This window comes from Pristiophorus japonicus, chromosome 16 (genome assembly GCF_044704955.1).
Source record: "Pristiophorus japonicus isolate sPriJap1 chromosome 16, sPriJap1.hap1, whole genome shotgun sequence".
Lineage (NCBI taxonomy): Eukaryota > Metazoa > Chordata > Chondrichthyes > Pristiophoridae > Pristiophorus > Pristiophorus japonicus.
Window position 1 is genome coordinate 55,794,826 of NC_091992.1, and position 27,061 is coordinate 55,821,886.

A 27,061-nucleotide genomic window follows, 5' to 3' on the forward strand; every position below is an offset into this window, starting at 1 on the left:
GCTGAGTTATGAGGAAAACTGGTCCACCATGGGACTTACCTCACTGGAGGAGGAGGAGGATGGGAGAAGTGATGGGCAATTTTCGCAGAATGGAGAATTGGATTCATCAGAGTTCTATTGCTGGGCACAGGATCCAAGGACATGGGGACACCGTTTTCAAATTAAAGGAGTCAATGGAAATAGGACATTTTGGTAACAGTTTTTTTGAGTGTGTAATGGAACTGTAGAATCGATTACCAGCATGGCGGTGCGACCGAAAACCATGGTAGATTTTAAAAAAGGACTGGGCGTATTCCTGTTAGAGCTATTAGTTCAACAATAACAATAAGGAAACTAATATCTGTGCATTGGTCCAGCCTAATACTTTTCCGGATTTGGAATGAACACCACATGGTCTTCTCTGTTGGGTAGTTTCACAGGTACTCTCCAGTTTCTTAGTTAGTAGCTATTAACGTATAGTCCTGGATTGTATAGTCTTGACAAGTTATTTGACTGCTACGCTGGATAGCAACCCTGGCCAATTTTGCCTTTCCCTAAAGCAGGCCCATCAAAGCTAATGGTAGCTCTCCTGCCAATGCCTAAACCAGGTCCATTAAAGCTATTTCTAGCTATCCTACCGATGCTACGCAGGCACAAGCCATGGATTAAAACTGGGATGTTCCTGGTCGGCAGACCTCAGCTACTCATTACCTAAACCACTGAGGGGTACTGCTTTCTATTATTCTGTCCAAACAGTCCCCTTTGTGTGATAATTTCCACAAAATAAAATAACAGCAAATGCGAACAAGGATTGCTGTTGAAACAGGCTGGGTCTAAAGCTTCTTTCAGATGATTACAACATATTGTTCAATCATATTTATTTTGGTTACGGAAAACTCTCAATCAAAAGGGCTAAGTTAAGCACAAACATAGTAAAAACAAGGTTGATCTAATCATACATTAGAGGTACAACATGCTTGCTCTTGTGTCATAATTATTAATGTAACAATAATTTAGTTGAGTCTTCAAGTTACTACTGCTGCCATATAAGGAATAATCTACATCAACGTTTACTTGAGGAAAAACGATGTTGCAGCCAGGCATGACTATTCTGGCAGAGGCTAACTTGAATATCTAAACTCAAATGGCTACAGCTGACATTTAAGATCTCCCCAAGGGAAAATACCTCTGCCTGCAATCATGCATTGCAGAGGTTTTAGCCATCTTGACAGATCATCGCTACTATAGAGCGGTACAGTTTAATGCTCTAAAGTGAAACCTAGCACAAAAAAACACTCCGTTGTGATGACTAAGAGGCTTTAGTTTGAAGTGTTCAGGGCTCAGTTGGTAAACACAGTGCCAGTGTGCAACCAAAACATCAAGAGAAAAAGGGCCCAGGTCTGCTCCTGGGTCGGGTCTGGGCTGAGCTAGCTGCTCTCAGCTATGGTGGAAGCAGAAGATCTACAATTTATTTACTAACCTGGGGGTAGAAAGGGAGAAAAAAATCCAGCTTTGGTACCTCTTCCTGATTACAATGGTCACCACATGATTGAATACAAGGTACCAGAGCCCACTTCATATAATGGCCACCAAAGCACTTTCCCAGGGTGTGAAATAATTCAAAATCCTCAGTTATACCTTCACATTGCTTGGCTGGCCAATATATATTCCTTACTAAAACAGATTATATAATCATTACCACGTTGCTGTTTGTGGGAGCTTGCTGTGCGCAAATTGGCTGCCACTTTTCCAACATTACATCGACTACACTGCAAAAGTATTTCACTGGCTGTAAAGCACTTTGGGGCATCCTAAGGTTGCGAAAGGTGCTATATAAATCTAAGTCTTTCCTTTCTTTAAATTCATGTCAGGCAGGTTTAAAAAGTGACCAGTGGATGTGATAAGCACTTTTGTAAACCAATTTTCATACTGCACTGGATTCACACGCCATGTGGTATCAACCTGAACAGACCACAAGATTAACCCCTTCAAGCAGTCTCACTCCGCTGCACTCCAGAATTAAATTAGCCCCAGATTTACGCTGCCCCTTTGACTTTAGTGAGCAGCAAAAATTGCTGTGCACCAATGCTAAACTGACAGTTTAAATGCACCCAAGGATATTTCAGGCAGGCTACAGACAGTTAGAAGTGCTCAGCTGACATCAGTGACAGGCTTAGACACGTGTCTGCACCGACATCCTTTTAAATCATGAGTGCGGATTGTGAACCATCAGTCACGTCTTATTGCGGAGTACTTGGCTGGCACCAATTTAGGAGCGAAACAGCCTTCGGTTTAGTGGTAAGCATCCCTGCTTCTGAGTCAGAAGGTGCAGGGTTTGAACTCGGCTCCAGACAGCTGCTGTGAGGGGAGACCCGAGTTCTGGCTCCACATTCTGTGTTGATATCAGCAGGATACTCACATCCGTGGGTGTGGGTTTCCCCCCTCATTGTATGTGTTGTGGGAGTCCACAAGACACTACCCTTGTAAAGACTATAACAACAACCTTTATTTATATAGCGCCTTTAACGTAGTAAGACGTCCCAAGGTGCTTCACAGCAGTGTTATAAGACAAAGCAGATAAAGTTGACACCAAGCCATGTAAGAACTTACTGCAGATGACCAAAAGCTTGGTTAAAGAGGGAGGTTTTAAGGAGCGTCTTAAAGGAGGAAAGAGAGGTAGAGGGGGGGGAGAGATTTAGGGAGGGAGTCCCAGAGCTTAGGGCCCAAGCAGCTGAAGGCACAGCCAACACTGGTTGAGCAGTTATAAGAGGGCAGAATTTGAGGAGCGCAGACAGCTCGTGGGACTGTGAGGTTGAAAGAGATTAAAAAGACTAAACATCCTGTTGGTTGGTATGAAGATGGTTACAGCCAGGGGAGGCGTGTTTATGTTGCAGCCTGTCAGACTGTCAGCCTGCCTGCGAGTCAGCCTACTTCATACTATTCTCCAAGGGAGGAGTGTGAAGATACAAAAACAACAAAGAAACAAGTTGGGAAATGGTTGCCTTGCAAAAAACTCTCGTTGCTAAAAATACACCAGCAATTTTGATGTTGAGAAGCAATAACAGGATTTCAACATGAATTCAGGTCGTGAATATTCCATAAATAATGACTACTTTTGTGCGCACTTAGCAGACAGTTTCTTGAGCATCTTTTAAAATATAGTCTACATATCTGAAATCTATAAATATCCGAGATGTGCACAAAACGTTACTTCAATTTAAAATGCGGACAGTTGTGCAGGAAAGAGCTCTCGCCTTGGAATAAAATTAACTCAAGTGTCAAACAGTGTTTTATTTTATAAATGGCCTTTGACAAGAGGTAGTCAGATGAATCACAGCAAGAGAAACGAGACAACATACGTCCACAGATATTAGCAAATTCACATTCCATGAAGTCTTGCAAAACACGATGGACAAGGCACTGTCAAATGTCAACCAGTCAAACTGTTTTACTTGTTTCTCCTCTGTGCCCAGAGATTGAGCATTTATAAATCAGTCATCACAGTCTAAGCATGAAACCACATAAGCTGAACTAAGATAGTTAATCAAATGAGAAAATATTGGATTCTGATACAACTCCCATTTAATTTGTCTGATTGTGTTTCATGGTGGGATCATGCTCGGGGTGGTGGAAAATGGCGGAGGATGATCCACTGAATGTGAAGGTTGTTGAGATGGAAGGTGAGGACAAGGGGAATCCTGTCGTTGTTCTAGGAGGGAGGGGAAGGGGTAAGGGCAGAAGTGTGGGAAATGGAACAGAAACGGCCAAGGGCCCAGTCAACAACGGCGGAGGGGAATCCTCAGTTCATGAAAAAGGAAGACATGTCAGAAGGACTGGTGTGGAAGGTGGCGTCGTCAGAACAGGTGCGATGGAGACGGAGAAACTGGAAGAATGGAAGAGAGTCCTTACAGGAAGCAGGGAGGGAGGAAGTGTAGTCCAGATAGCTGTGGGAGTCAGTGGGCTTATAGTAGATATTGCTTGACAGCCCAGAAATGGAGACAGAGAAGATGAGGAAGGGAAGGGAAGAGTCAGAGATGGGCCATGTGAAAGCAGGGGAAGGGTGGAAATTGGATGCAAAGTGATTGAAATTTTCCCGTTCAAGGCGAGAGCAGGGAACAGCACCGATACAGTCATCAATATACCGGAAAAAGAGGTGAGGGCGGAACCGGAGTAGGACTGAAACAAAGAATGTTCCACCTATCCAACGAAAAGGCAGGCATAGCTCGGACCCATGGGGTTGCTATAGCAACACTTTATTTGGAGGAAATGAGTGGAGTTAAAGGAGAAGTTGTTCAATGTGAGAACAAGTTCAGCCAGGCAGAGGAGGGTGGTGGTGGATGGGGACTGGTTGGGCCTCTGCTCGAGGAAGAAGCGGAGCGCCCTCAGGCCCTCCTGGTGGGGGATGGAAGTGTAGAGAGATTGGACGTCCATGGTAAAAAGGAGACGGTTAGGGCCAGGAAACTGGAAACTGTTGAATGGCAGAGGGCAAAATGTTATTGGGAAGAGATTGGACAAGGGGAGAAAAAAAAAAGTCGAGATAAGAAGAAATAAGTTCTGTGGGGCAAGAACAGGCTGAAATGATGGGTCTACCAGGACAACCGTGTCTGTGGATGTTGGGAAGGAGGTAGAAGCGGGCAGTGCAGGTTTGGAGGACTATGAGGTTGGATGCCGTGGAGGGAAGATCTCCAGAGGAGGTGAGGTCAGTGAAAGTCTTGGAAACGATGACTTGATGTTCAGCAGTTAGAAACATAGAAACAGAAAATAGGTGCAGGAGTAGGCCATTCGGCCCTTCGAGCCTGCACTGCCATTCAATGAGTTCATGGCTGAACATGCAACTTCAGTACCCCATTCCTGCTTTCTCGCCATACCCCTTGATTCCCCTAGTAGTAAGGACTACATCTAACTCTTAGTTCAGCTTATGTGGTTTCATGCTTAGACTGTGATGACTGATTTATAAATGCTCAAAATCTGGGCAGAGAGGAGAAACAAGTAAAACAGTTGGGTCATGGTCCAGGGGGAGGGTAGAAGGAGGTGTCAGAAAGTTGGTGATCAGCCTCCATAAGGTAGAGGTCGGTTCCCCAAACAAAGCCACCCTTGTCAGCAGGTTTGATGACAAGGTTGGGGGTTGGATCTGAGAGAATGGAGCACTGCAAACTCAGAGGGAGGTAAGTTAGAGTGAGTGAGGGGAGCAGAGAAATTCAGACGGCCGATGTTACTTCGGCAGTCCCCAATGAAAAGATCGAGAGAGTGCAATGTGTCAGAGGGAGGGGTCCAGGTTCTATATAGTTTGCACTTCTTTCTTGCATCTTAAAATCTATCTTGATAAATTATATACCCTGTAGGGATTTGAGCCTTTGATTGATGGCATTTTTCCACATATCATTACCTACTTTTCCTCGCTTGACTGTATAAGGGAAATGACATGCAAGACATGCCCATAAAATTTGCATCATGGCATTATGCTGTCCAACCACACATCTGAACTCTTGCTCCAGCTCTCCAAGGAGCTCCAGGGCCTGTGGATGGTACTAGTTTAACTTTGACCTGAAGCCAAGCTCTAATGGTTTCATCATAAAATTCCTAACTAAACTAAAAGAAAACAGTAAGCCCAAAGGGGATGGTGGGAACGATCTTGCTGTGTGAAAGATGGCCATCATTCCAAGACTGATGACCCTTGGAGGCAAACTATCTTTCATTTGGACATCCTTCATACACTGTCAAAATCGGACACATTTAGGAGATCCTAACTGAAGAACTCTAATCTCTGCCACCAAGACACGTCCGCTACAAACACATCAACATTAATGTTTATGGAGTTTCAGTGCTGCAGAATGGAACATTTTCCACCTAGTGCCAACATCAAACAATGCCAGGGTAGGTATAGCACATCAAATGCAAACTAAAGCCCCCCTCTACTTTGCTCTGGTGTTTTAACCCCAATCTCAGAAGAACACCCCCTACTGCACCAGTCCGATTTCTATTTCTCACACCAGCTATCCGGCAGTCTTTCATAGTGGAGGGATGTGATCAGGGCCCAGGGGAGGCGTGAGTTCGGGGCCAGGGGCAGCACGGGCCAGCCCACACTGCGATATGTGTGCAGCAGAGCTGGTCTCCATTCGTCTTGGATAACCCTTGCCACTGGACCAAGACCCAGCTCTGTCAAGCCCGTGTGGTGGCTGGTGTGCAACAGCCACCCCACGTTAAAAAAATCCAGACACAGACATCTTCCACCCTTCAATATGTAGTTCAGGTCCTTCATTGAAACACCTGTGAACTCATCCTTTTTTGGCGTGGAAGCAAGTCATCCTCGCTTCGAGGGACTGCCTATGATGATGATAGAACGATGGCATTACATTTCCCCTATGTGCTAGAATCATGCTTACCACCATGTTGCAAAGAAGCTGCCCATCACCTCCCATCAACCCATAGTAGATTCGAACCCAAGTTAAGTGCTCAGATTCACCGTGACACTTGTCTCTTCCTCCTGAAAGAATATCATGCTAACTGTCCCAGTCAGACACCTTGTCATTGGATTTTTAAATACCCCCAGCAGCCCACTAGAATCTTTATCCCCTTTTATTCCTGAAAGCAACGGTTCAAAGGCCCCGGTCACAGGCTGCAGACAGGACGAGGAGGGATAGTTTTACCTTTGTTAGTCACAGAGGATGTCATTTGTGACTTTGATGAGAGCTGTTTCGGTACTGTGACAGGGGCGGAAACCATACTGAAGGGACTCAAATATGGAGTTGCGGGAAAGATGGGCACGGATTTGGGAGGCGACAACACGTTTAAAGACTTTGGAGAGGAAAGGGAGGTTGGAGATGGAGTGGTAAGCTAACAAGCACAGTGGGGTCAAGGGTTGTTTTTTTTTTTGAGGAGAGGGGGGAATGACAGCAGATCTGAAGGAGAGGGGGACAGTACCTGAGGGGAGAGAACCGTTAACGATGTCAGCTGACATGTGAGCCAGAAAAGGAAGGGACTGTCTACTGACATTCCCTGTCGAAGGTAACACATGAAGAATGGCCTCTTCAACACATATGCTAACGCTTCCTAAGCTAGCAGTGTTGATACCAAAGATCTTAACTCTGGCTGCGATCAGCTAACTCAGAGCAGAATTAGGGTTGTCCTGGTCTGCCCAGCTGAGCAGCATGGAGAGAATGTATTACATTGTCACACCATTACATGAAGCAAGAAGCCATTAGTTTGAAAATTACATTTCCAGCAGCAAAGCAGATTATTAATGTGACATTTTCCATTTAACTTTAGCTCTTCATTAGATAATAAAGGAATGAATCATACCTGAGCTTCTGAAGTATGTACCAGTTAAAATGGTAACATGGGGGGAGGGGGGTAATGAGAGGGGTGGGGTCTGCCACGGTTCCTACTCTTGATTGCTACCTACTGGTCTCTGTTGTAAAGTGTGTGGGAACAGTGGGTAAGGGCTGGATTGGTGATAGCCAACATGGATGAATAGCTGGCTAATAGTCGTTCTCCAGGCTCACACATGAAGAATGGTACCGCGAGCAATATACCGGAGTACGGCCAACGCCTGCAGGACCATACCACAGACAGGCGAAGACAACAGAATAAGAGAGAAGACAAGGAAATAAAAATAGATTTTCTTTTTGAACAATTGATTCAATATTATTTTTTGTTTGCTTATAGTTCACTAATGTTGGTTCTTACCTATTCTTATTGAACTGAATGGCAAAATCAGTCATGTGCTGCAAGGCCTTGTTTGTGAAGTTCATGTCCATGTAGATGTGACCCTGCCTTCGAGAAAAGGTGCCAGCAATTTCCAAGCCTTTGGCCTTGACCGCAGGTAACCATACCTTGGAAAAAGAAAAGGAAGGTTAGGTCCCACACAAAGACAATGAGGGTGCCATCAACTGGTTCATCAAGCATGATATGAGTGTGCTCCAATCCACACCAAGCATGACATTAATGTGCTCACCTGTCCTCATCATAATACAGTGTCAGCTGTGACTCAGTGGGTAGCACTCTCGCCTCTGAGTCAGAAGGTTGCAGGTTCAAGTCCCCCTCCAGGGAATGGAGCACAATAAAAAAAAAAATCTAGGCTGACACTCCAGTGCAATGCTGAGGGAGCGCTGCACTGTCGGAGGTGCCATCTTTCGGATGAGATGTTAAATCGAGGCCCCGTCTGCTCTCTCAAATGGACAGAAAAGATCCCATGGCACTATTTTGAAGAAGAGCAGGGGAGTTATCCCTGGTGTCCTGGCCAATATTTATCCCTCAATTAACACAAACAAAAACAGATTATCTGGTAATTATCACATCGCTGATTGTGGGACAACAGTGACTACACTCCAAAAAGTACTTCATTGGCTGTAAAGCGCTTTGAGACGTCCGATGGTCGTGAACGGCGCTATGTAAATCCAAGTTTTTTTTTCTTTTTTAAATGAGATCAATAGAATTAATTTTGCAATCTGGAGTACAGGTTTGGTTTAAATTTCTATTTAAAATGTTGGATTCCACTTTCTCCACTTTAGAACTACTTAGCCTCAACAGACTCTCACCCGGATGGCAAGCTGAACAGTCCACATACAGCTTAAAAAACTGTATTCCAGCTTTGTGGGGAGATATATATTATCAATCACGTTCCCTCTTCATATCCAGTTACTCGATCCAGTGCTGCCAACTATCTTAATGGCATGGTTGTGTGGGCCTTCCAACTCCTGATGAATTATGGGTTGTTCTAGGTTATGGATTTCTGCCCATGGGTAGTGGGTTGAGACTGAATCAAACTTATGATTCTCAACAGCTATCTCGATGCAGGTAACTTTTATCCATTCCTTATAAAAAAAAAAGTGTTGCATTTATATAACGTCTTTCACAACCTCACGTCCCAAAGTGCTTTACAGCCAATTAAGTACTTTTGAAGTGAAGTTACTTTTGTAATGTAGGAAACGTGGGAGCTAATTTCTGCACAGCAAGCTCCCACAAACAGCAATACGATCGTAGTGATGTTGGTTGAGGGATAAATATTGATCAGGACACTGGGGACAACTCCCCTGCTCTTCTTCAAATAGTGCAATGGGATCTGTTACATCCACATGAGTGGGGAAACTTGGTTTAACATCTCATCAAAAAAGCGGCACCCTCCGACAATACAGCAGTCCCTCAGAACTTGAACCCACAACCTTATGACTCAGAGACGACAATGCTATCACTGAGCCACAGACAACATCATGGAAGGTTATGGGAAGGATTTCCACCCAACTTCAAAAAGTAACAGGATAATATTCTAACCAAATGATACCTCACATCCAAAGTTTCCCAAGGATGGATTATCATTAAGCGGCATGAGTGTTAGATGCACAGATGTTCGGCTTTCCCTAGATAAGGATACCATTGACTAGCTGTAAAGACCACTGAGCAGATGAGGCAATAAGGACTGAGCGTTGGCTACCAATGGGACACACGTTTGGGTTGCAGCATTATGATGAAATGTACTGCACTATAACGCTGATCACAACTGAAAGAAGCCAAAATAGGATATGAACTCTCATAGGACCAGTAAAGACCATTGTGGTTCTTCTGGTCAATCATAGTGCCTAGGAAATATATCCCACAATAGCGCTCATACACCTCTTTTTCTCCAGATATGTATCCAACTCTCTCCTGAATTTGCTGATACAATCAGCTCACTGCATCCCTGGGTCAGTCCATTCCATGCATTCACTACCCTCTGCGTAAAGTAGTTAAATCTAAACTGACTTTTCGCCCCTTTCATTGCGTTTGCTCAACAACTTTGTGGGCTTGGTTAAAATGAAGAAAAAGTCAAATTTAAACTGTTGAATTTTGCTTAAACTAATCTTCAGTCCCATATAAAGTGGTTTAAAGAGACCATATCTTGTGCATTATCCAGCTAGTGCCAACAGGATTATTTTTTTTGAACAATACTGGTTACTAACAGGTATGCTGTATAGCGAGCAATGATCCCCTATCCAGTTACCCTTGGAAAGATGGATCATCATAACACCATGGTGGGTGCCTTTGAGCACGGAATCGTGCTTTATGACTATTTGATACAGTGAACATTCCATCTTGGATTCTAAAATCTCTGGAGCACAGCTCTCACACGGACTCTAAAATTCACAAGATTTCATGCTCTTAGAATCTTTTTAGTACAAAATGGTGTACATTGGTTATTTCTGAGTAACTATGTTTTAAATAAATAATAAATCACAGTTTGAAGTGATTTGAAAGGAGACAGAATCTGTTTAATGTTACACTGAGGGAAGAGCGAGAGCAGCTCAATCATTTATTCAAACCCTAATGTTATTTTACCGGTCAAATCTTCTGACACCATAGAATCAGTGATTTGAGTCCATCGTGCCAGTGCCAGCTCTTTGAAAGAGCTGTCCAATTAGTCGCACTCCCCTGCTCTTTCCCCATGGCCCTGCAAATCTTTCCTTTTCAAATATACATCCAATTTCCTTTTTAACTTCTACCACCCACCAGTACTGTTAAAAGTAAGTCCTTCCATGCAACTGCACACCATGTGGCAGGAATACATTTATACTACTAGCAGATCTAGAGGATTGCAAATGTTACAACCTTGTTACAAAAAAGGAGGGGGGGATAAAGCGGCAACTACAGGCCAATCAGTCTGACGTCAGTGGTGGGGATATGCCTTAGGGGCAATAATTCAAGACAAAATTCTTTGTTACTTGAAAAAATTAGTTAATAAATGGCAGCCAGCACAGATTTATCAAAGGCAAATTGTGTTTGACCAACTTGATTGAGTTCTTTCATGAAGTAATGGAGAGTGATTAGATGTAGCGCGGTTGATGTGTATACGGACTCTCAAATGGCTTTTGATAAAGTTCCACATAATAGACTTGAGAGCAAAATTGAAACCCACGGGATACCAAATTGGCTAAGGGGCAGAAAGCAGAGAGTAGTGGTGAATGGTTATTTTTCAGACTGGAGAGGAGGAGACAGTGATGTTCCCCAGGGGTCGATGTTGGAACTACTGCTCTTTCTGATATATATTGATGATTTGGACCTGGGTATACAGGGCCTAATTTCAAAGTCTGCAGATGAGACAAAACTCAAATGTAGTAAACAGGGCGGAGGAAAATAATAGACTTCAGGGGGACATAGACAGACTGGTGAAGTGGGCAGACACGTGGCAGATGAAATTTAATGCAGAGGAGTGGAAAGTGATGCATTTTGGTAGGAAGAATGAGGAGAGACAATATAAACTGAATTGTACAATTTTAAAGGGGGTGCAGGAACAGAGACACCAAGGAGTTGTATGTACACAAATCTTTGAAGGTGGCAGGACAAGTTGTCATCATCATCATCATCAGTCCCTCGGAATCGAGGAAGACTTGCTTGCACTCTTAGCATGAGTTCTTAGGCGACTGTACAGTCCAATATGAGAACCACAGTCTCTGTCGCAGGTGGGACAGACAGTCGTTGAGGGAAAGGATGGGCAGGGAGCCTGGCTTGACACTTGTTCGTTCCGCTGCCTGCGCTTTATTTCTGCATGCTCTCGGCGACGATACTCGAGCTCAGCGCCCTCCCGAATGCACATCTCCACTTAGGTCGGTCTTTGGCCAGGGACTCCCAGGTGTCAGTGGGGATGTCGCACTTTATCAGGGAGGCTTTGAGGGTGTCCATGTAACGTTTCCTCTGCCCGCCTTTGGCTCATTTGCCATGGATGAGTTCCAAGTAGAGCGCTTGCTTTGGGACTCTCGTGTCTGGCATGCGAACTATGTGGCCTGCCCAGCGGAGCTGATTAAGTGTGGTCAGTGCTTCAATGCTGGGGTTGTTGGCCTGGTCGAGGACGCTAATGTTTGTGCATCTGTCCTCCCAGGGGATTTGCAGGATCTTGCAGAGACATCGCTGGTGGTATTTCGCCAGCGACTTATGGTGTCTACTGTACATGGTCCACGTCTCTGAGCCGTACAGGAGGGCGGGTATTACTATGGCCCTGTAGACCATGAGCTTGGTGAATGTTTTGAGGGCCTGGTCTTCAAACACTCTTTTCCTCAGGCGGCCGAAGGCAGTGTTGGATCTCTTAGTCAATGCCTGCTCTTGTTGATAGGAGGCTCCCGAGATAAGGGAAGTTATCCATGTCTTCCAGGGCCGCGCCGTGGATCTTGATGTCTGGGGGGCAGTGCTGTGTGGCGAGGACAGGCTGGTGGAGGACCTTTGTCTTGCTGATGTTTAGCGTAAGGCCCATGCTTTTATACGGTAAATAGTGAGACGGCTGTTAAAAAGCATACAGGACCCTTAGCTTTATAAACAGCGACGTGAAGTACAAAAGTAAGGAAGTTATGCTAAACCTTTATAAATCACAGGTTCGGCCCCAGCTGGTGTATTGTGTTCAATTCTGGGCACCACACTTTAAGGAGGATGTGAAAGCTGCAGAGGATTTAGCAGAATGGTACCAGAAATGCAGGACTTCAGTTACATGGGGGACTAGAGAAGCTGGGGATGTTCTTAGAGAAGAGAAGGTTATGGCGAGATTGAATCAAGAAGGGTTTTGATAGAGAAAATAAGGAGAAGCGATTTCCAGTGGTAGAAGGGTGAGTAAACCAAGGACACAGATTTAGGATAATGAGTAAAAGAACCAGAGCTAACATGAGTAGGATTTCTTTTTTACAAGGTTATAGAAACATAGAAAATAGGTGGAGTAGGCCATTCGGCCCTTCTAGCCTGCACCGCCATTCAATGAGTTCATGGCTGAACATGCAACTTCAGTACCCCATTCCTGCTTTCTCGCCATACCCCGTGATCCCCCTAGTAGCAAGGACTACATCTAACTACTTTTTGAATATATTTAGTGAATTAGCCTCAACAACTTTCTGTGGTAGAGAATTCCACAGGTTCACCACTCTCTGGGTGAAGAAGTTTCTCCTCAACTCGGTCCTAAATGGCTTACCCCTTATCCTTAGACTGTGACCTCTGGTTCTGGACTTCCCCAACATTGGGAACATTCTTCCTGCATCTAACCTGTCTAAACCCGTCAGAATTTTAAACATTTCTATGAGATCCCCTCTCATTCTTCTGAACTCCAGTGAATACAAGCCCAGTTGATCCAGTCTTCCTTGATATGTCAGTCCTGCCACCCTGGGAATCAGTCTGGTGAACTTTTGCTGCACTCCCTCAATAGCAAGAATGTCCTTCCTCAAGTTAGGAGACCAAAACTGTGCACAATACTCCAGGTGTGGCCTCACCAAGGTCCTGTACATCTGTAGTAACACCTCCCTGCCCCTGTACTCAAATGCCCTCGCTATGAAGGCCAACATGCCATTTGCTTTCTTAACCGCCTGCTGTACCTGCATGCCAACCTTCAATGACTGATGTACCATGACACCCAGTTCTCATTGCACCTCCCCTTTTCCTAATCTGTCACCATTCAGATAATATTCTGTGTCTCTGTTTTTACCACCAAAGTGGATAACCTCACATTTATCCACATTATACTTCATCTGCCATGCATTTGCCCACTCACCTAACCAAGTCACTCTGCAGCCTCAGCAGCTCACACTGCCACCCAACTTAGTGTCATCCACAAATTTGGAGATACTACATTTAATCGGCTCGTCTAAATCATTAATGTACAATGTAAACAGCTGGGGCCCCAGCACAGAACCTTGCAGTACCCCACTAGTCACCGCCTGCCATTCTGAAAAGTACCCATTTACTCCTACTCTTTGCTTCCTGTCTGACAACCAGTTCTCAAGCCACGTCAGCACACTACCCCCAATCCCATGTGCTTTAACTTTACACATTAATCTCTTGTGTGGGACATTGTCGAAAGCCTTCTGAAAGTCCAAATACACCACATCAACTGGTTCTCCCTTGTTCACTCTACTGGAAACATCCTCAAAAAATTCCAGAAGATTTGTCAAGCATGATTTCCCTTTCACAAATCCATGCTGACTTGGACCTATCATGTCACCTCTTTCCAAATGTGCTGCTATGACATCCTTAATAATTGATTCCATCATTTTACCCACTACCGATGTCAGGCTGACCGATCTATAATTCCCTGTTTTCTCTCTCCCTCCTTTTTTAAAAAGTGGGGTTACATTAGCTATCCTCCACTCCATAGGAACTGATCCAGAGTCTATGGAATGTTGGAAAATGACTGTCAATGCATCCACTATTTCCAAGGCCACCTCAAGTACTCTGGGATGCAGTCCATTCAGGCCCTGGGGATTTATCGGCCTTCAATCCCATCAATTTCCCGACTAATAAGGATTTCCCTCAGTTCCTCCTTCTTACCAGACCCTCTGACCCCTTTTATATCCGGAAGGTTGTTTGTGTCCTCCTTAGTGTATACCGAACCAAAGTACTTGTTTAATTGGTCTGCCATTTCTTTGTTCCCCGTTATGACTTCCCCTGATTCTGACTGCAGGGGACCTACGTTTGTCTTTACTAACCTTTTTCTCTTTACATATCAATAGAAGCTTTTGCAGTCCGTCTTAATGTTCCCTGCAAGCTTCCTCGCGTACTCTATTTTCCCTGCCCCAATCAAACCATTTGTCCTCCTCTGCTGAGTTCTAAATTACTCACAGTCCCCGGGTTCGCTGCTATTTCTGGCCAATTTGTATGCCACTTACTTGGCTTTAATACTATCCCTGATTTCCCTTGTTGTGGTGATCTGGTGCGCACTGCCTGAAAGGTTGGTGGAAGCAAATTCAATAGTAACTTTCAAAAGTGAATTCAATAAATACTTGAAGGGGGAAATGTGCAGGGTTATGGGAAAAGGGCATGGAAATGGGACTAATTGGATCACTCTTCAAAGAGCCAGTACAGGTGCGATGGGCTGAACAGCCACCTCCCATGCCGTATCATTCTATGATTGTACCACCTGTAGCAAAGTTGAAGAGCACACCGATAAGGTTAGGGGTGATAAACATGTATTATTCTGCTGCCAAAATGGAGCTGTGTTTAGCCTGCTGTGTTGCCGAAAGGCTAGGAGGTCTAATTACTGTCACTTCCTCAGGTCAATTAGAGGCTACTTTACTCTTTAGCAGATCTGGAGGTCAATTATAAGTCAGAATGAAACCAGTCGAAAATTATTGCCTTTCTTCCGCTTTTTAGAAAAAAACATATGATGTGATGAAGAAAAATGCAAAACCACTTCAAAACTTTTTTTTTTAATATATAGCTGGCAGATCTTGTGATGCACAGTACATAAGTGAATACTAAATTTTTATAAGGACAAGAGTATAATACCAAGTAATGCTAAAAGTATTGGCCTGGAAATTGCGGTCGGAGGCCCACTTACGTCTCCGAACCGCAAAAAAACTCCGTACTTACCTGCTGTCTCTGGAGCTTCGGACTCTTGCGTTCCTGAGCCTGCTACTGCATAAAGGCCCACGGATCCCAGGAGTACAGGCGGTTCACAAGCATCCCTGGAATCACGCAGACCAGGCCAACCAATGACAAAGGGGATCCCTATTATGCTTATGGGAATGCCATTACGTATGGAAACCCCATTAGCATAATATAAATCGCCTATTAAATAAAATTTCATGACACTGAAATAAAAAGAATCATTTAAAATAAAAAGTAAAATTTTTGAAAAATAAATTCTAACTTTTTTTTTAAAAAATGGGACAAAAATAACCTAGCCTAATTTTAAATGTAAGTGATTGTTTAAATTATTTTAGAACATTTATTAATATTTATTTTAACCCTTAGGCTGGTAAAAGAAGGCCTTATGCCTGCTTTTGAAAGTGAATCTGCAGCAGGTGTGCACGATCTGTCAAAGAAAAAATTGACAGATCGCAAGTTCTGGGTTTTTGAGCATGAGGAAACGTGGAACCTGCGGGGCACTTACGTTGGCGTATACTGTGCGTACATTGGCGTGGGCCCCGTATAATGTATGCCATTATTCGGCTATTAAAATTGTACTGTGTGTAACTTGCTGTGGCCCTTTAAGGCCAAAAGGTCGAATCGCTGTGCCTTGCTCAGGTCAGGGACAGGCAGGTCTTAAGCAGGTCAACAAGAGGTCAGATTCATTTACTTTAATTTAAAAAAATATGACCCCTAATATTAATTAGAAGCCTTTGTTATGTCAATTAGAGGCAGATAGGTATTGGGAGACACAGGTCAATTAGAGGTCAAACAGACTTAAAAAAAACATATATAATGTGACATCTTAAGTGTGCCAGACACAGAAGTACACCAACTGCAACACTTTTAGAGAAACATAAGAACATAAGAAATAGGAGCAGGAGGAGGCCATCTGGCCCCTCGAGTCTGCTCCGCCATTCAATAAGATCATGGCTGATCTGATCTTGGCCTCAACTCCACTTCCCTGCCTGCTCCTCATAACCCTAGACTCCCTTATCGTTCAAAAAAATTGATAGATCGCTTACGTAGGGCCAATTATCCAATGGGGGTCTGATGATGGAAAAAAGGGGTTTTACTGAGAAATAATACACTGCCACAGTGGTATAATACCATGTAAATGGTGCACTATACTAGCAAGCCTGCATTTAACAGCACAGCCCACCTTATGTAATTTTCCAGACAACAGGAGCTATTGCATGAATCGAGACTAATGTCATTTAAGAGAAAATAATTCACTCAGAATGGTTTCCAGATAAGTCAGGAAGCTAATTATCTCCTAAAATGTGAGGATCCTTATCAGCCTTTATCTGATACAACCCATAATATGTTGGATATAGTGCCACTTTTCTATTGTACCATTAAGATCGGTGATTGTCACTTACAGCTTTTGGTGCCACGTAGCCTCCAGCTGCCATTCCAATTCCAGTTGAGAGCTCAAACAGATCATTCAGGCCACTGCTCGACACTGCAGGGGTTGGCGATGGGCCAAATGTAGCTGGCACTGATGAAGGTATAAAGCTTTGACCAACCTACAGCAAGAATATATTATGGTACAAGAACATTTAGCATGGGAGCATTTTTGCACAAAGCAAGCAAAGTTGCACACCAATCCTCAATTACTCCAACTGGTCCAATGCAATCGAGTCAGAAATGAGTTGGCTGGATTCGTAGAGTTTTAAATAGACATTTTATTTGCTCACGTTTGCATTTATGGTGGTATTTCATGCTATTAGGCTCCATTGTATTTTTAGCCAATTCATTTGGAAAAGTTCATCAGGAAGATCCTTATTATATATGAATAGTGACTTTATTCAGCAGTGATGACAGCAAAGTCTCCTGCAGCCTTTGATGAATGTGGTTTTACTGATATTTTTAAGTGGTATTAGGATTATGTACCAGGATTGAGGATGTAATATATATTAACGCATGAGCATAGTTATATTTTAAAATTGGCACTCAGTTGACATCCATAAAAGGCTAGCGGTTTGTTCCTGTTCTTTACGATTTGATATCAATCTCGGCAGTAAATATAGAAATTAGGTGCAAGAGCAGACCATTAGGCCTTTTGAGCCTGCACTGCCATTCAATAAGATCATGGCTGATCATTCAACCTCAGTACCCCTTTCCTGCTTTCTCTCCATACCCCTTTGGCCATAAGAGCCATATCTAACACCCTTTTGAATATATCTAACGAACTGGCCTCAACAACTTTCTGCGGTAGAGAATTCCACAGGTTAACCACTCTGAGTGAAGAAGTTTCTCCTCATCTCAGTCCTAAATGGCTTATCCCTTTATTCTTAGACTGTGACCCCTGGTTCTGGAACTCCCCAGCAACGGGAACATTCTTCCTGCCTCTAACCTGTCCAATCCCGTCAGAATTTTATATGTTTCTATGAGATCCCCTCTCATTCTTCTAAACTCCAGTGGATACAAGCCCAGTTGGATCCAGTATCTCCTCATGTCAGTCCTGCCATCCCGGGAATCAATCTGGTGAACCTTCGCTACACTCCCTCAATAGCAAGAATGTCCTTCCTCAGATTAGGACACCAAAACTGAACACAATATTCAAGGTGTGGCCTCACCAAGGCTCTGTACAACTGCAGTAAGACTTCCCTGCTCCTATACTCAAATCCTCTAGCTATGAAGGCCAACATGCCATTTTCTGCCTTCACCGCCTGCTGTACCTGCATGCCAAACTTCAATGACTGATGTACCATGACACCCAGATCTCGTTGCACCTCCCCTTTTCCTAATCTGTCACTATTCAGATAATATTCTGTCTTCCTGTTTTTGCCATCAAAGTGGATAACCTCACATTTATCCACATTATACTGCATCTGCCATGCATTTGCACACTCACCTAACCTGTCCAAGTCACTCTGCAGCCTCTTAGTATCCTCCTCACAGCTCACACCGCCACCCAGCTTAGTGCCATCTGCAAACTTGGAGATATTACATTCAATTCCTTCATCTAAATCATCGATGTATATTGTAAATAGCTGGGGTCCCAGTACTGAACCCTGCGGCACCCCACTGGTCACTGCCTGCTGTTTGAAAAGGACCCGTTTATTCCGACTCTCTGCTTCCTGTCTGCCAACCAGTTCTCTATCCACATCAATACCATGTGCTTTAATTTTGCACACTAATCTCTTGTGCGGGACCTTGTCAAAAGCCTTTTGAAAGTCCAAATACACCACATCCACTGGTTCTCCCTTGTCCACTCTACTAGTTTCCCTTTCATAAATCCATGCTGACTTGGACAGATCCTGTCACTGCTTTCCAAATGCGCTGCTATTACATCTTTAATAATTGATTCCACCATTTTCCCCACCGCTGATGTCAGGCTTCCCTGTTTTCTCTCTCCCTCCTTTTTTAGCTACCCTCCAATCCATAGGAACTGATCCAGAGTCAATAAAATGTTGGAAAATGATCACCAATGCATCCACTATTTCTAGGGCCACTTCCTTAAGTACTCTGGGATGCAGCCTATCAGGCCCTGGGGATTTATCGGCCTTCAATCCCATCAATTTCCCGAACACAATTTCCTGACTAATGAGGATTTCCTTCAGTTCCTCCTTTTCGCTAGACCCTTGAACCCCTAGTATTTCCGGAAGGTTATTTGTGTCTTCCTTAGTGAAGACAGATCCAAAGTATTTGTTCAATTGGTCTGCCATTTCTTTGTTCCCCATTATAAATTCACCTGATTCTGACTGCAAAGGACCTAAGTTGGTCTGCACTAATCTTTTTCTCTTCAGATATCTATAGAAGCTTTTGCAGTCAGTTTTTATGTTCCCTGCAAGCTTCCGCTCATACTTTATTTTCATCCTCCTAATTAGACCCTTTGTCCTCCTCTGCTGAATTCTAAATTTCTCCCAGTCCTCAGGTTTGCTGCTTTTTCTGGCCAATTTATATGCCTCTTCCTTGGATTTAACACTATCCCTAATTTCCCTTGTTAGCCACGGTTGAGCCACCTGCCCCTTTTTATTTTTACTCCAGACAGGGATGTACAATTGTTGAAGTTCATCCATGTGATCCTTAAATGTCTGCCATTGCCTATCCACTGTCAACCCATTAAGTATCATTTGCCAGTCTATCCTAGCCTATTCACGTCTCATACCATCGAATCTCATACCATCGAAGTTACCTTTCCTTAAGTTCAGGACCCTAGTCTCTGAATTAACTGTGTCACTCTCCATCTTAATAAAGAATTCTACCATATTATGGGGACCTCGCACAACAAGATTGCTAATTAGTCCTTTCTCATTATACATCACCCAGTCTAGGATGGCCAGCTCTCTCGCTGGTTCCTCGACATATTGGTCTAGAAAGCCATCCCTAATACACTCCAGGAAATCCTCTTCCACCGCATTGCTACCAGTTTGATTTGCCCAATCTATATGTAGATTCAAGTCGCCCATGATAACTGCTGTACCTTTATTGCACGCATCCCTAATTTCTTGTTTGATGCCATCCCCAACCTCACTACTACTGTTTGGTGGTCTGTACACAACTCCCACTAGCGTTTTCTGCCGTTTGGTATTCCGCAGCTCTATCCATGTAGATTCCACATCATCCAAGCTAATGTCCTTTCTTACTATTGCGTTAATTTCCTCTTTAACCAGCAACGCTACCCCACCTCCTTTTCCTTTCTATCCTTCCTGAATGTTGAATACCTCTGGATGTTGAGTTCCCAGCCTTGGTCACCCTGGAGCCATGTCTCCGTAATCCCAATTATATCATAATCGTTAATAGCTGCCTGCGCAGTTAATATTCCTCGCATTGAGGCAGAGAGCCTTTAGGCTTGTCTTTTTAACACTCTTTGTCCCTTTAGAATTTTGCTGTAACTTGGCCCTTTTTGATTTTTGCCTTGGGTTTCTCTGCCCTCCACTTTTATTATTCTCCTTTCTATCTTTTGCTTCTGCCCCCATTTTAGTTCCCTGTGTCTCTCTGCATAGGTTCTCATCCCCCTGCAATATTAGTTTAACCCCTCCCCAACAACACTAGCAAATACTTCCCCCCCCCCCCACAGGACATTGGTTCCAGTCCTGCCCAGGTGCAGACCGTACACTGCAATTACTCACTCCCAACTACTGCTAATTCCACATATAGGGGAAACTAGGTAAACACGTGAGGGAAAAGGGAATAGATTGTGCTGATAGGCTTATATGAAGATGCGTGGGAGGAGGCTTGTATGGAGCATAAACACTGGCATGGACCAGTTGGGCTGAATGGCCCGTTTCTAGCTGTACATTCTATGTAATATGAATATAAATGAATATTTAAAGCAATTTATTCCTTTCCCCTTGTTTGGGTCTTGCCATGCCATGCCCCATCCCAGGCCAAGGGGGTGAACAGGTTGTTAGCAAGTCGACACTAATTTGAAACCAACTGCAGAGAAAGAGGACCTGAAGAGATTCCCACTGCTGATTATTATCCTCGTCGCCCCTGATGAAAAGTGCATGTATGCATTCGGCCCAACTGGTCCATGCCAGTGTTTATGCTCCATACAAGCCTCTTCCCACGCATCTTCATATAAGCCTATCAGCACAATCTATTCCCTTTTCCCTCATGTGTTTACCTAGTTTCCCCTATATGTGGAATAGGTGACACAGGATTAGTCTCCACTGTGATAACATTATGGTGAATAGCCCGTCGACACTCACGGACTAGGCTCACACATGAAGACTGGACACTTGGGTGAACTACCTGCGTGAATGGGGTGGAGATGCTCATGGAATCATACTGCAGCAAAAGTCAGCATCTTCAAGAGGGAAAATTATAAAAATCAAAACAAGCCCGCACAAACTTTAACTGTGATACACCTGCGACTTTAGGAGAGAAACTCACCGCTGGACTCCCACCGGTAGGTCCTCCAAGATCTCCTCCAAGCTGAAAGATTATAGAAGACAAGAATCAGTGTCAATGGAAGCAGTGCATATAAACAGCAAGAGGTGAAGGAAGGAATGCATTCATGAGCTAATTAATAAAATGACAGCTTCTACATCCTGACCAATTTCAATTCACCTCAAACCAATCTTGCACAGCGAAAACTGAAAATCTATTTCAGATTGAAATGAGTTTCAACTCATTTACTTTCAACAGTTTCTGGCAGGTTGCGGGGAGAATTATAGGCCAAATACAATTTAGGTTTATGTCCATATAGTCAAGCCAAGCATTCAGTCAGCAAGATTAATGAAGGAAATAATCAGAAGGGGGAAAGAGACCTTGGAGCAGTCCTTGGATTCCACCTGTACACACTTCCAGCAAGCCAAACAGGAACTGACCAGAGCATTGAGACACTTACAATCATTCAGGGGGGGGGGGGGGGGGGAAAAGACAAAACAAGAAGATTTTTAAAAAGCGAAAGTTAGGAAAGGTCTAATTTTAATTCATTGAATTCAGATCAATGCACCGACTGTGTGTGCTCACTTCTTGACTGTTCACACACATACAGCAGTGGACTAGAAGCTTTTGTTGCAATTAATTATTCCACAAGTCTCTCATCAAGCCATTGAAAATTGCAAACAGCACGACTATACCAAGATTTCAGAATGTGACATACTTCAGATATGAAAATAATCCCAAATTCAATCTCCAAGAAAGTGAGCCGATGAAATTGAATATTCATGTGGAATCCCCGAACATTTACAATCCCCAGGGTGCTCAGCACAACAGGAACAGGTTGCATTGTTTGGTCAGGCACAAATGCACCCAAATCTTAGGTCAACCATGATCAGTCATTTTAGAACTGCATTAGAAGAGTTCTGAGTAGCTCCCATGAATGCTCAATGGACACAGCATGTCGAGATGCTGAGCTTTACAGGACAGATTTCTCATTCTGCTCGTCATCTCCAGCCTGCATTATTCCAATGCTCTCCTGACTGCCTTCCCATTTACCACCCACCAAGTGTTAGCTCGTCCAAAACTCGACTGCTCTTATCCCAATTTGTGTAAAGTCCCTTTAACCCACTGGCTCTCGGTCTCATCCTTGTTTAGAAATCCCTCCATGGCCTCGCCCCTGCCTACCTCTAACCTCTTCCAGTCCTACATCTCTCCGAAAACTCCGCATTCCACCAATTCTGGTCTCTCGTGCAGCCACAATTTCCTTCGTCCCACCTACTGCGCCGTGCATTCAACTGCCTAAGCCTGAAGCTCTGGAACTCCCTCCTAAAACCTCTCCGCCTCTCGCTTCTCTTTTAAGGCAGTGAGACAAATCAGGGCCTCCTCCAGCCCTTCCTCATCTAACTCCATCAGCATATCCTTCTATACCTTTCTGCTTTGTGTTTATCTAGCTTCCCCTTAAATGCATCTATGGTGTCTCACTCCACTTTGCTTTACAGTCTGGTCAGCCCCTCATGTTGCATACATATGGCAACTATGATGTTGGCTGAAGCAAGGTGAAACCACCCAGGTTATGGTGTAAATGTAAATGCATCTCAACAGGGATGTTTGCAGTGACATACTCAGATACAATGAGCTCACAATTCTTCTTAATGAGGGGATTAAAAACAGGAAATTGCTTTTTTTCTATGTAAGCAACAGCCGAATAAAATCTCAAATATGATATGCATTACCCTGATTTTGTTAGCACATTACAGAGAAAAATAGACCTTGTTGAAAAATAATTTTGAGCTCAGTGTCACTCACTAATGACCGGCTACGTCTAATCTACATTACTCTGCCATGTCTAAAATGCCGAAAAATGAATTTCTTTGACGGATGTTCCAGAACTCTGGAAGAGATGGAAGCCATTAGGCAGAGAGCAGTGATGTACATAAATGACACAAGGTCACATCTGATCAAAGGTGATTAAAACTGGTTAAGTTCACTTGGTTTCAATCACTTCATAGGATGAATATTAAAAAGCCATCCATCAGAAGCAAACAGGAAGACAAAATTGATCACATCACAATTAACCCCTGTTCTGACAGGGTAATGGCATCAGATTTACACAGTAACTTGGGTAAAAACCAGATATGGGGCTCATTTCACAAGTGAACTTGTCCCACACATCACTGCTGCCCAAGTCAGGCACTATTAAACTAAAACAGCAGCAGTTTCGTGATACTCGACTCATGTGCAGTTGGCATTATAAGCCACATAAACCTCTATAACCAAGTTGATAACAGAAAACTGCAGAATCTAGTAGCTGGGAGTGTAGCAATAAAAGCATTAGGGGCATTCAACAACACAACAACTTGCATTTATATAGCACCATTAAAGTAGCAAAACAATCCAAGGTACTTCAAGGAGCATTATCAAACAAAAGACAGAGTTACATAAGGAGATATTAGGACAGGTGACCAAAACACTGGTCAAAGAGGTAGTTTAAGAAGCGAGTTAAAGGAGGAGCGAGATGTAGAGAGGCGGAGAGATTTAGGGAGAAATTTCCAGAGCCACGGGCCTAGGCACCCAATGGTGGAACAATGAAAATCAAGCATGCACAAGTAGACAGAATTGGAGGAGCATAGAGATCTCAGAGGACTGTAGGGCTGGAACAGGTTACAGAGATAGAAAGGAGTGAGGCCATGGATGGAGTTGAAAACAAGGATGAGATGTTTTTTTAAATCGAGCATTGTTGGACCGGTAGCCAATGTAGCTCAGCCAGTGATGAGTGAACGGGACTTAGTACGAGTTATGATATGGGCAATCTTAGTGACAAAGAAGTCAACAATCTCCTCGCACTTGTTGTTGGAGGCGGGGGGTGGGGGGGTGCAGGGGAGAGAGTTTAAGATGATGGTATGTAGTGGAGAAGAAAAGCGAGGCGAGAGGGATGAAATAAGGTAAGATGTTCAAAAAAGAAAGTGTCAGACAAGTAGGGAGACAGAGCAGGGCGTGACTTGGTGGCAAGGGCCACTCCGCCACCACAGTGGTCTGGGCGGAGCGGTGGAAGGTATAGCCAGGAGGGGAGGCTTTATTAAGGGGAAGATGTCATCAACCAAGTTTCCGTCAAGGCCAAGATTTCATTGCAATCATCCACAATAAGCTCACAGATGGCAAGAGCCTTGTTCACAAGTGAAAGAATATTCTAGAGGGAAATGCAGAGAGGGGCAGTGATAGCTGATCTGTTAACAGAGTTCACAGGGTCAGCGTTGGGAAGGGTGAATGGGACGGGAAGGAGGTTGGCAAGATTAACCCCCAGCGGTCATGCTGGGTGGGAAGGTCGATGAAAGGGAAATCATGCTTGACAAATCTTCTAGAATTTTTTTGAGGATGTAACTAGTAGAGTGGACAAAGGAGAACCAGTGGATGTGGTGTATTTAGGCTTTTGACAAGATCCCACACAAGATTGGTGTGCACAATTAAAGCACATGGTATTGGGGGCAATGTACTGACGTGGAGAGAGAACTGGTTGGCAGACAGGAAGCAGAGAGTTGGGATAAACAGGTCCTTTTCAGAATGGCAGGCAGTGACTAGTGGGGTGCCGCAGGGCTCAGTGCTGGAACCCCAGCTATTTACAATATACATCCATGATTTAGATGAAGGAAGTGAGTGTAGTATCTCCAAGTTTGCAGATGACACTAAGCTGGGTGGTGGTGTGAGCTGTGAGGAGGATGCTAAGAGGCTGCAGGGTGACTTGGAAAGGTTAGGTGAGTGGGCAAATACATGGCAGATGCAGTATAATGTGGATAATTGTGAGGTTATCCACTTTGGTGGCAAAAACACAAAGGCAGAATATTATCTGAATGGTGCCAGATTAGGAAAAGGGGAGGTGCAACGAGACCTGGGTGTCATGGTACATCAGTCATTGAAAGTTGTCATGCAGGTACAGCAAGCGGTGAAGGCGGCAAATAGCATGTTGGCCTTCATAGCTAGGGAATTTGAGTATAGGAGCAGGGAGGTCTTACTGCAGTTGTACAGGGCCTTGGTGAGGCCTCACCTGGAATATTGTGTTCAGTTTTGGTCTCCCAATCTGAGGAAGGATGTTCTTGCCATTGAGGAAGTGCAGCGAAGGTTCACCAGACTGATTCCCAGGATGGCAGGACTGACATATGAGGAGAGACTGGAGTTTAGAAGGATGAGGGGATCTCATAGGAACATATAAAATTCTGACAGGACTGTACAGGTTAGATGCAGGAAGAATGTTCCCGATGTTGGGGAAGTCCAGAACCAGGGGACACAGTCTAAGGGGTAAGCCATTTAGGACTGAGATGAGGAGAAATTTCTTCACTCAGAGTTGTTAACCTGTGGAATTCCCTACCGCAGAGAGTTGTTGATGCCAGTTCGTTGGATATATTCAAGAGGGAGTTAGATATGGCCCTTACGGCTAAAGGGATCAAGGGTATGGAGAGAAGGCAGGAAAGGGGTACTGAGGTTGAATGATCAGCCATGATCTTATTGAATGGTGGCGCAGGCTCGAAGGGCTTAATGGCCTACTCCTGCACCTATTTTCTATGTGTCTATGAGAGAGTAGGATGGGGCAGTTGGGGTTGCTGCGATTAATGAGGGAGCATTGGGTCCTTTGGAAGATGCCAAGCAAGGCACGGAGGGAAGCTGTAGGCTTATCCAAGAGGGAGTCTAACCTGAGACCCCGGCAGGTGAGTAGGAAGGTCGAGGAGTGGTAACGGGTTAGAGTTGGGAGTTGGGGGGCAGAGTACCAGAGAGGAGAAATGAAAGGATGCATGAAGACAGGAGAGGGGGGCCTGGAAGGGACAAAAGAGAAAAGAAGAAAACGATGGAAGTAGAAGTGATGGGCGCGGATCAGGGGCGGCAGTCAAAACCTGCACGCAAATGGACACATGGAAACTCAAGTTACATTGGTATGGTTACACAGCAAAATTAGGATAGCTTTGTCCTGGTAATAAATAGGGAATAGAGAGACAACAATAGGAGGGAGTCCAAAGTTAAAGTCAGAGGTCCCATGGTGGGATAACACTGACGTAGATAGGGTGGCGTCAGCTTGTACCATTGACAAACTGATGTCCCGAGATCGGAGACAGGTGCAGAGGGCAAGCGAGTCCAGAAGCTATTTGAAGGGTAGAATATCGGGGGTGCACTGCTGGAGGTATTTATGCAGCAATGAAGAGCCAGGAGGTGTGCAGAATCAATCATGAGGCAGAAGGACAGTGGCGAAGTTAGAGGTCACTATACGATCTAGGCGGAGAAATGAACTTCGGCCAAGGAGAGTGAATTTCTGGCCAGGGCCCACACAGTACCAAAACGAGTAGTACCGTCATAAGCTCAGCAGGTAACAGCAGCGGGAGGGTGGGCTGTAAGCAAGACAAAGTTACCTTAAAACTTAAGCAACTAAATAGCAGATCACAGTCCCAGCAGCTGAGTCTTATAGTGTCGTCTAGTGGAGCAGCATAGTCTTGTTCTTCAGAATGTAACTGGATGCTATAATGGGGGAGCCAGGATATTACAGGGCTGAGCTTCGACAGGCTAAGTGGTCTTTTCTTGTACTTTACTTTTCTAACTATGCATCACTCTGCAGCCAGAATACCCAGCAATTGCCTAAATCGGTTTTCAAGATGCTTCAATTCAATATGGACACGGATGCACATGTCTTGTATAATTAAAATATACACAGGGCATTGATTTATAAGGACGATATCAGTGATATGGACATTATACAGTATTCACGGCAGTAGTATGGGAGATGTGCCCCTCAAATTCGTCAAAAAAATGACTAGCTTCGACTTACGCTGCATTTGGTGATTATATTTATAGCGCAAACTGCCTTTTACTGGTGTTTATGAAGGAACAACCCTCACAGCTTTGAAGAGTAATGCCC

At 44.1% G+C, this 27,061-nt stretch overlaps 1 protein-coding gene across 1 annotated transcript in view; it reads right to left on the bottom strand.

Moving 5' to 3' along the window:
* ap2b1 (adaptor related protein complex 2 subunit beta 1) overlaps positions 1 to 27,061 on the bottom strand; it is a 249,959-nt gene that overhangs the window by 104,137 nt on the left and 118,761 nt on the right. Inside the window, exons 15-17 of the mRNA XM_070856807.1 lie at positions 21,175 to 21,216; positions 16,710 to 16,856; positions 7,666 to 7,811 (exon numbers count right to left, since the gene is read on the bottom strand). Of these exons, the coding sequence (XP_070712908.1) occupies positions 7,666 to 7,811; positions 16,710 to 16,856; positions 21,175 to 21,216 (335 nt within the window). The remainder of the gene's footprint in view (positions 1 to 7,665; positions 7,812 to 16,709; positions 16,857 to 21,174; positions 21,217 to 27,061) is intronic.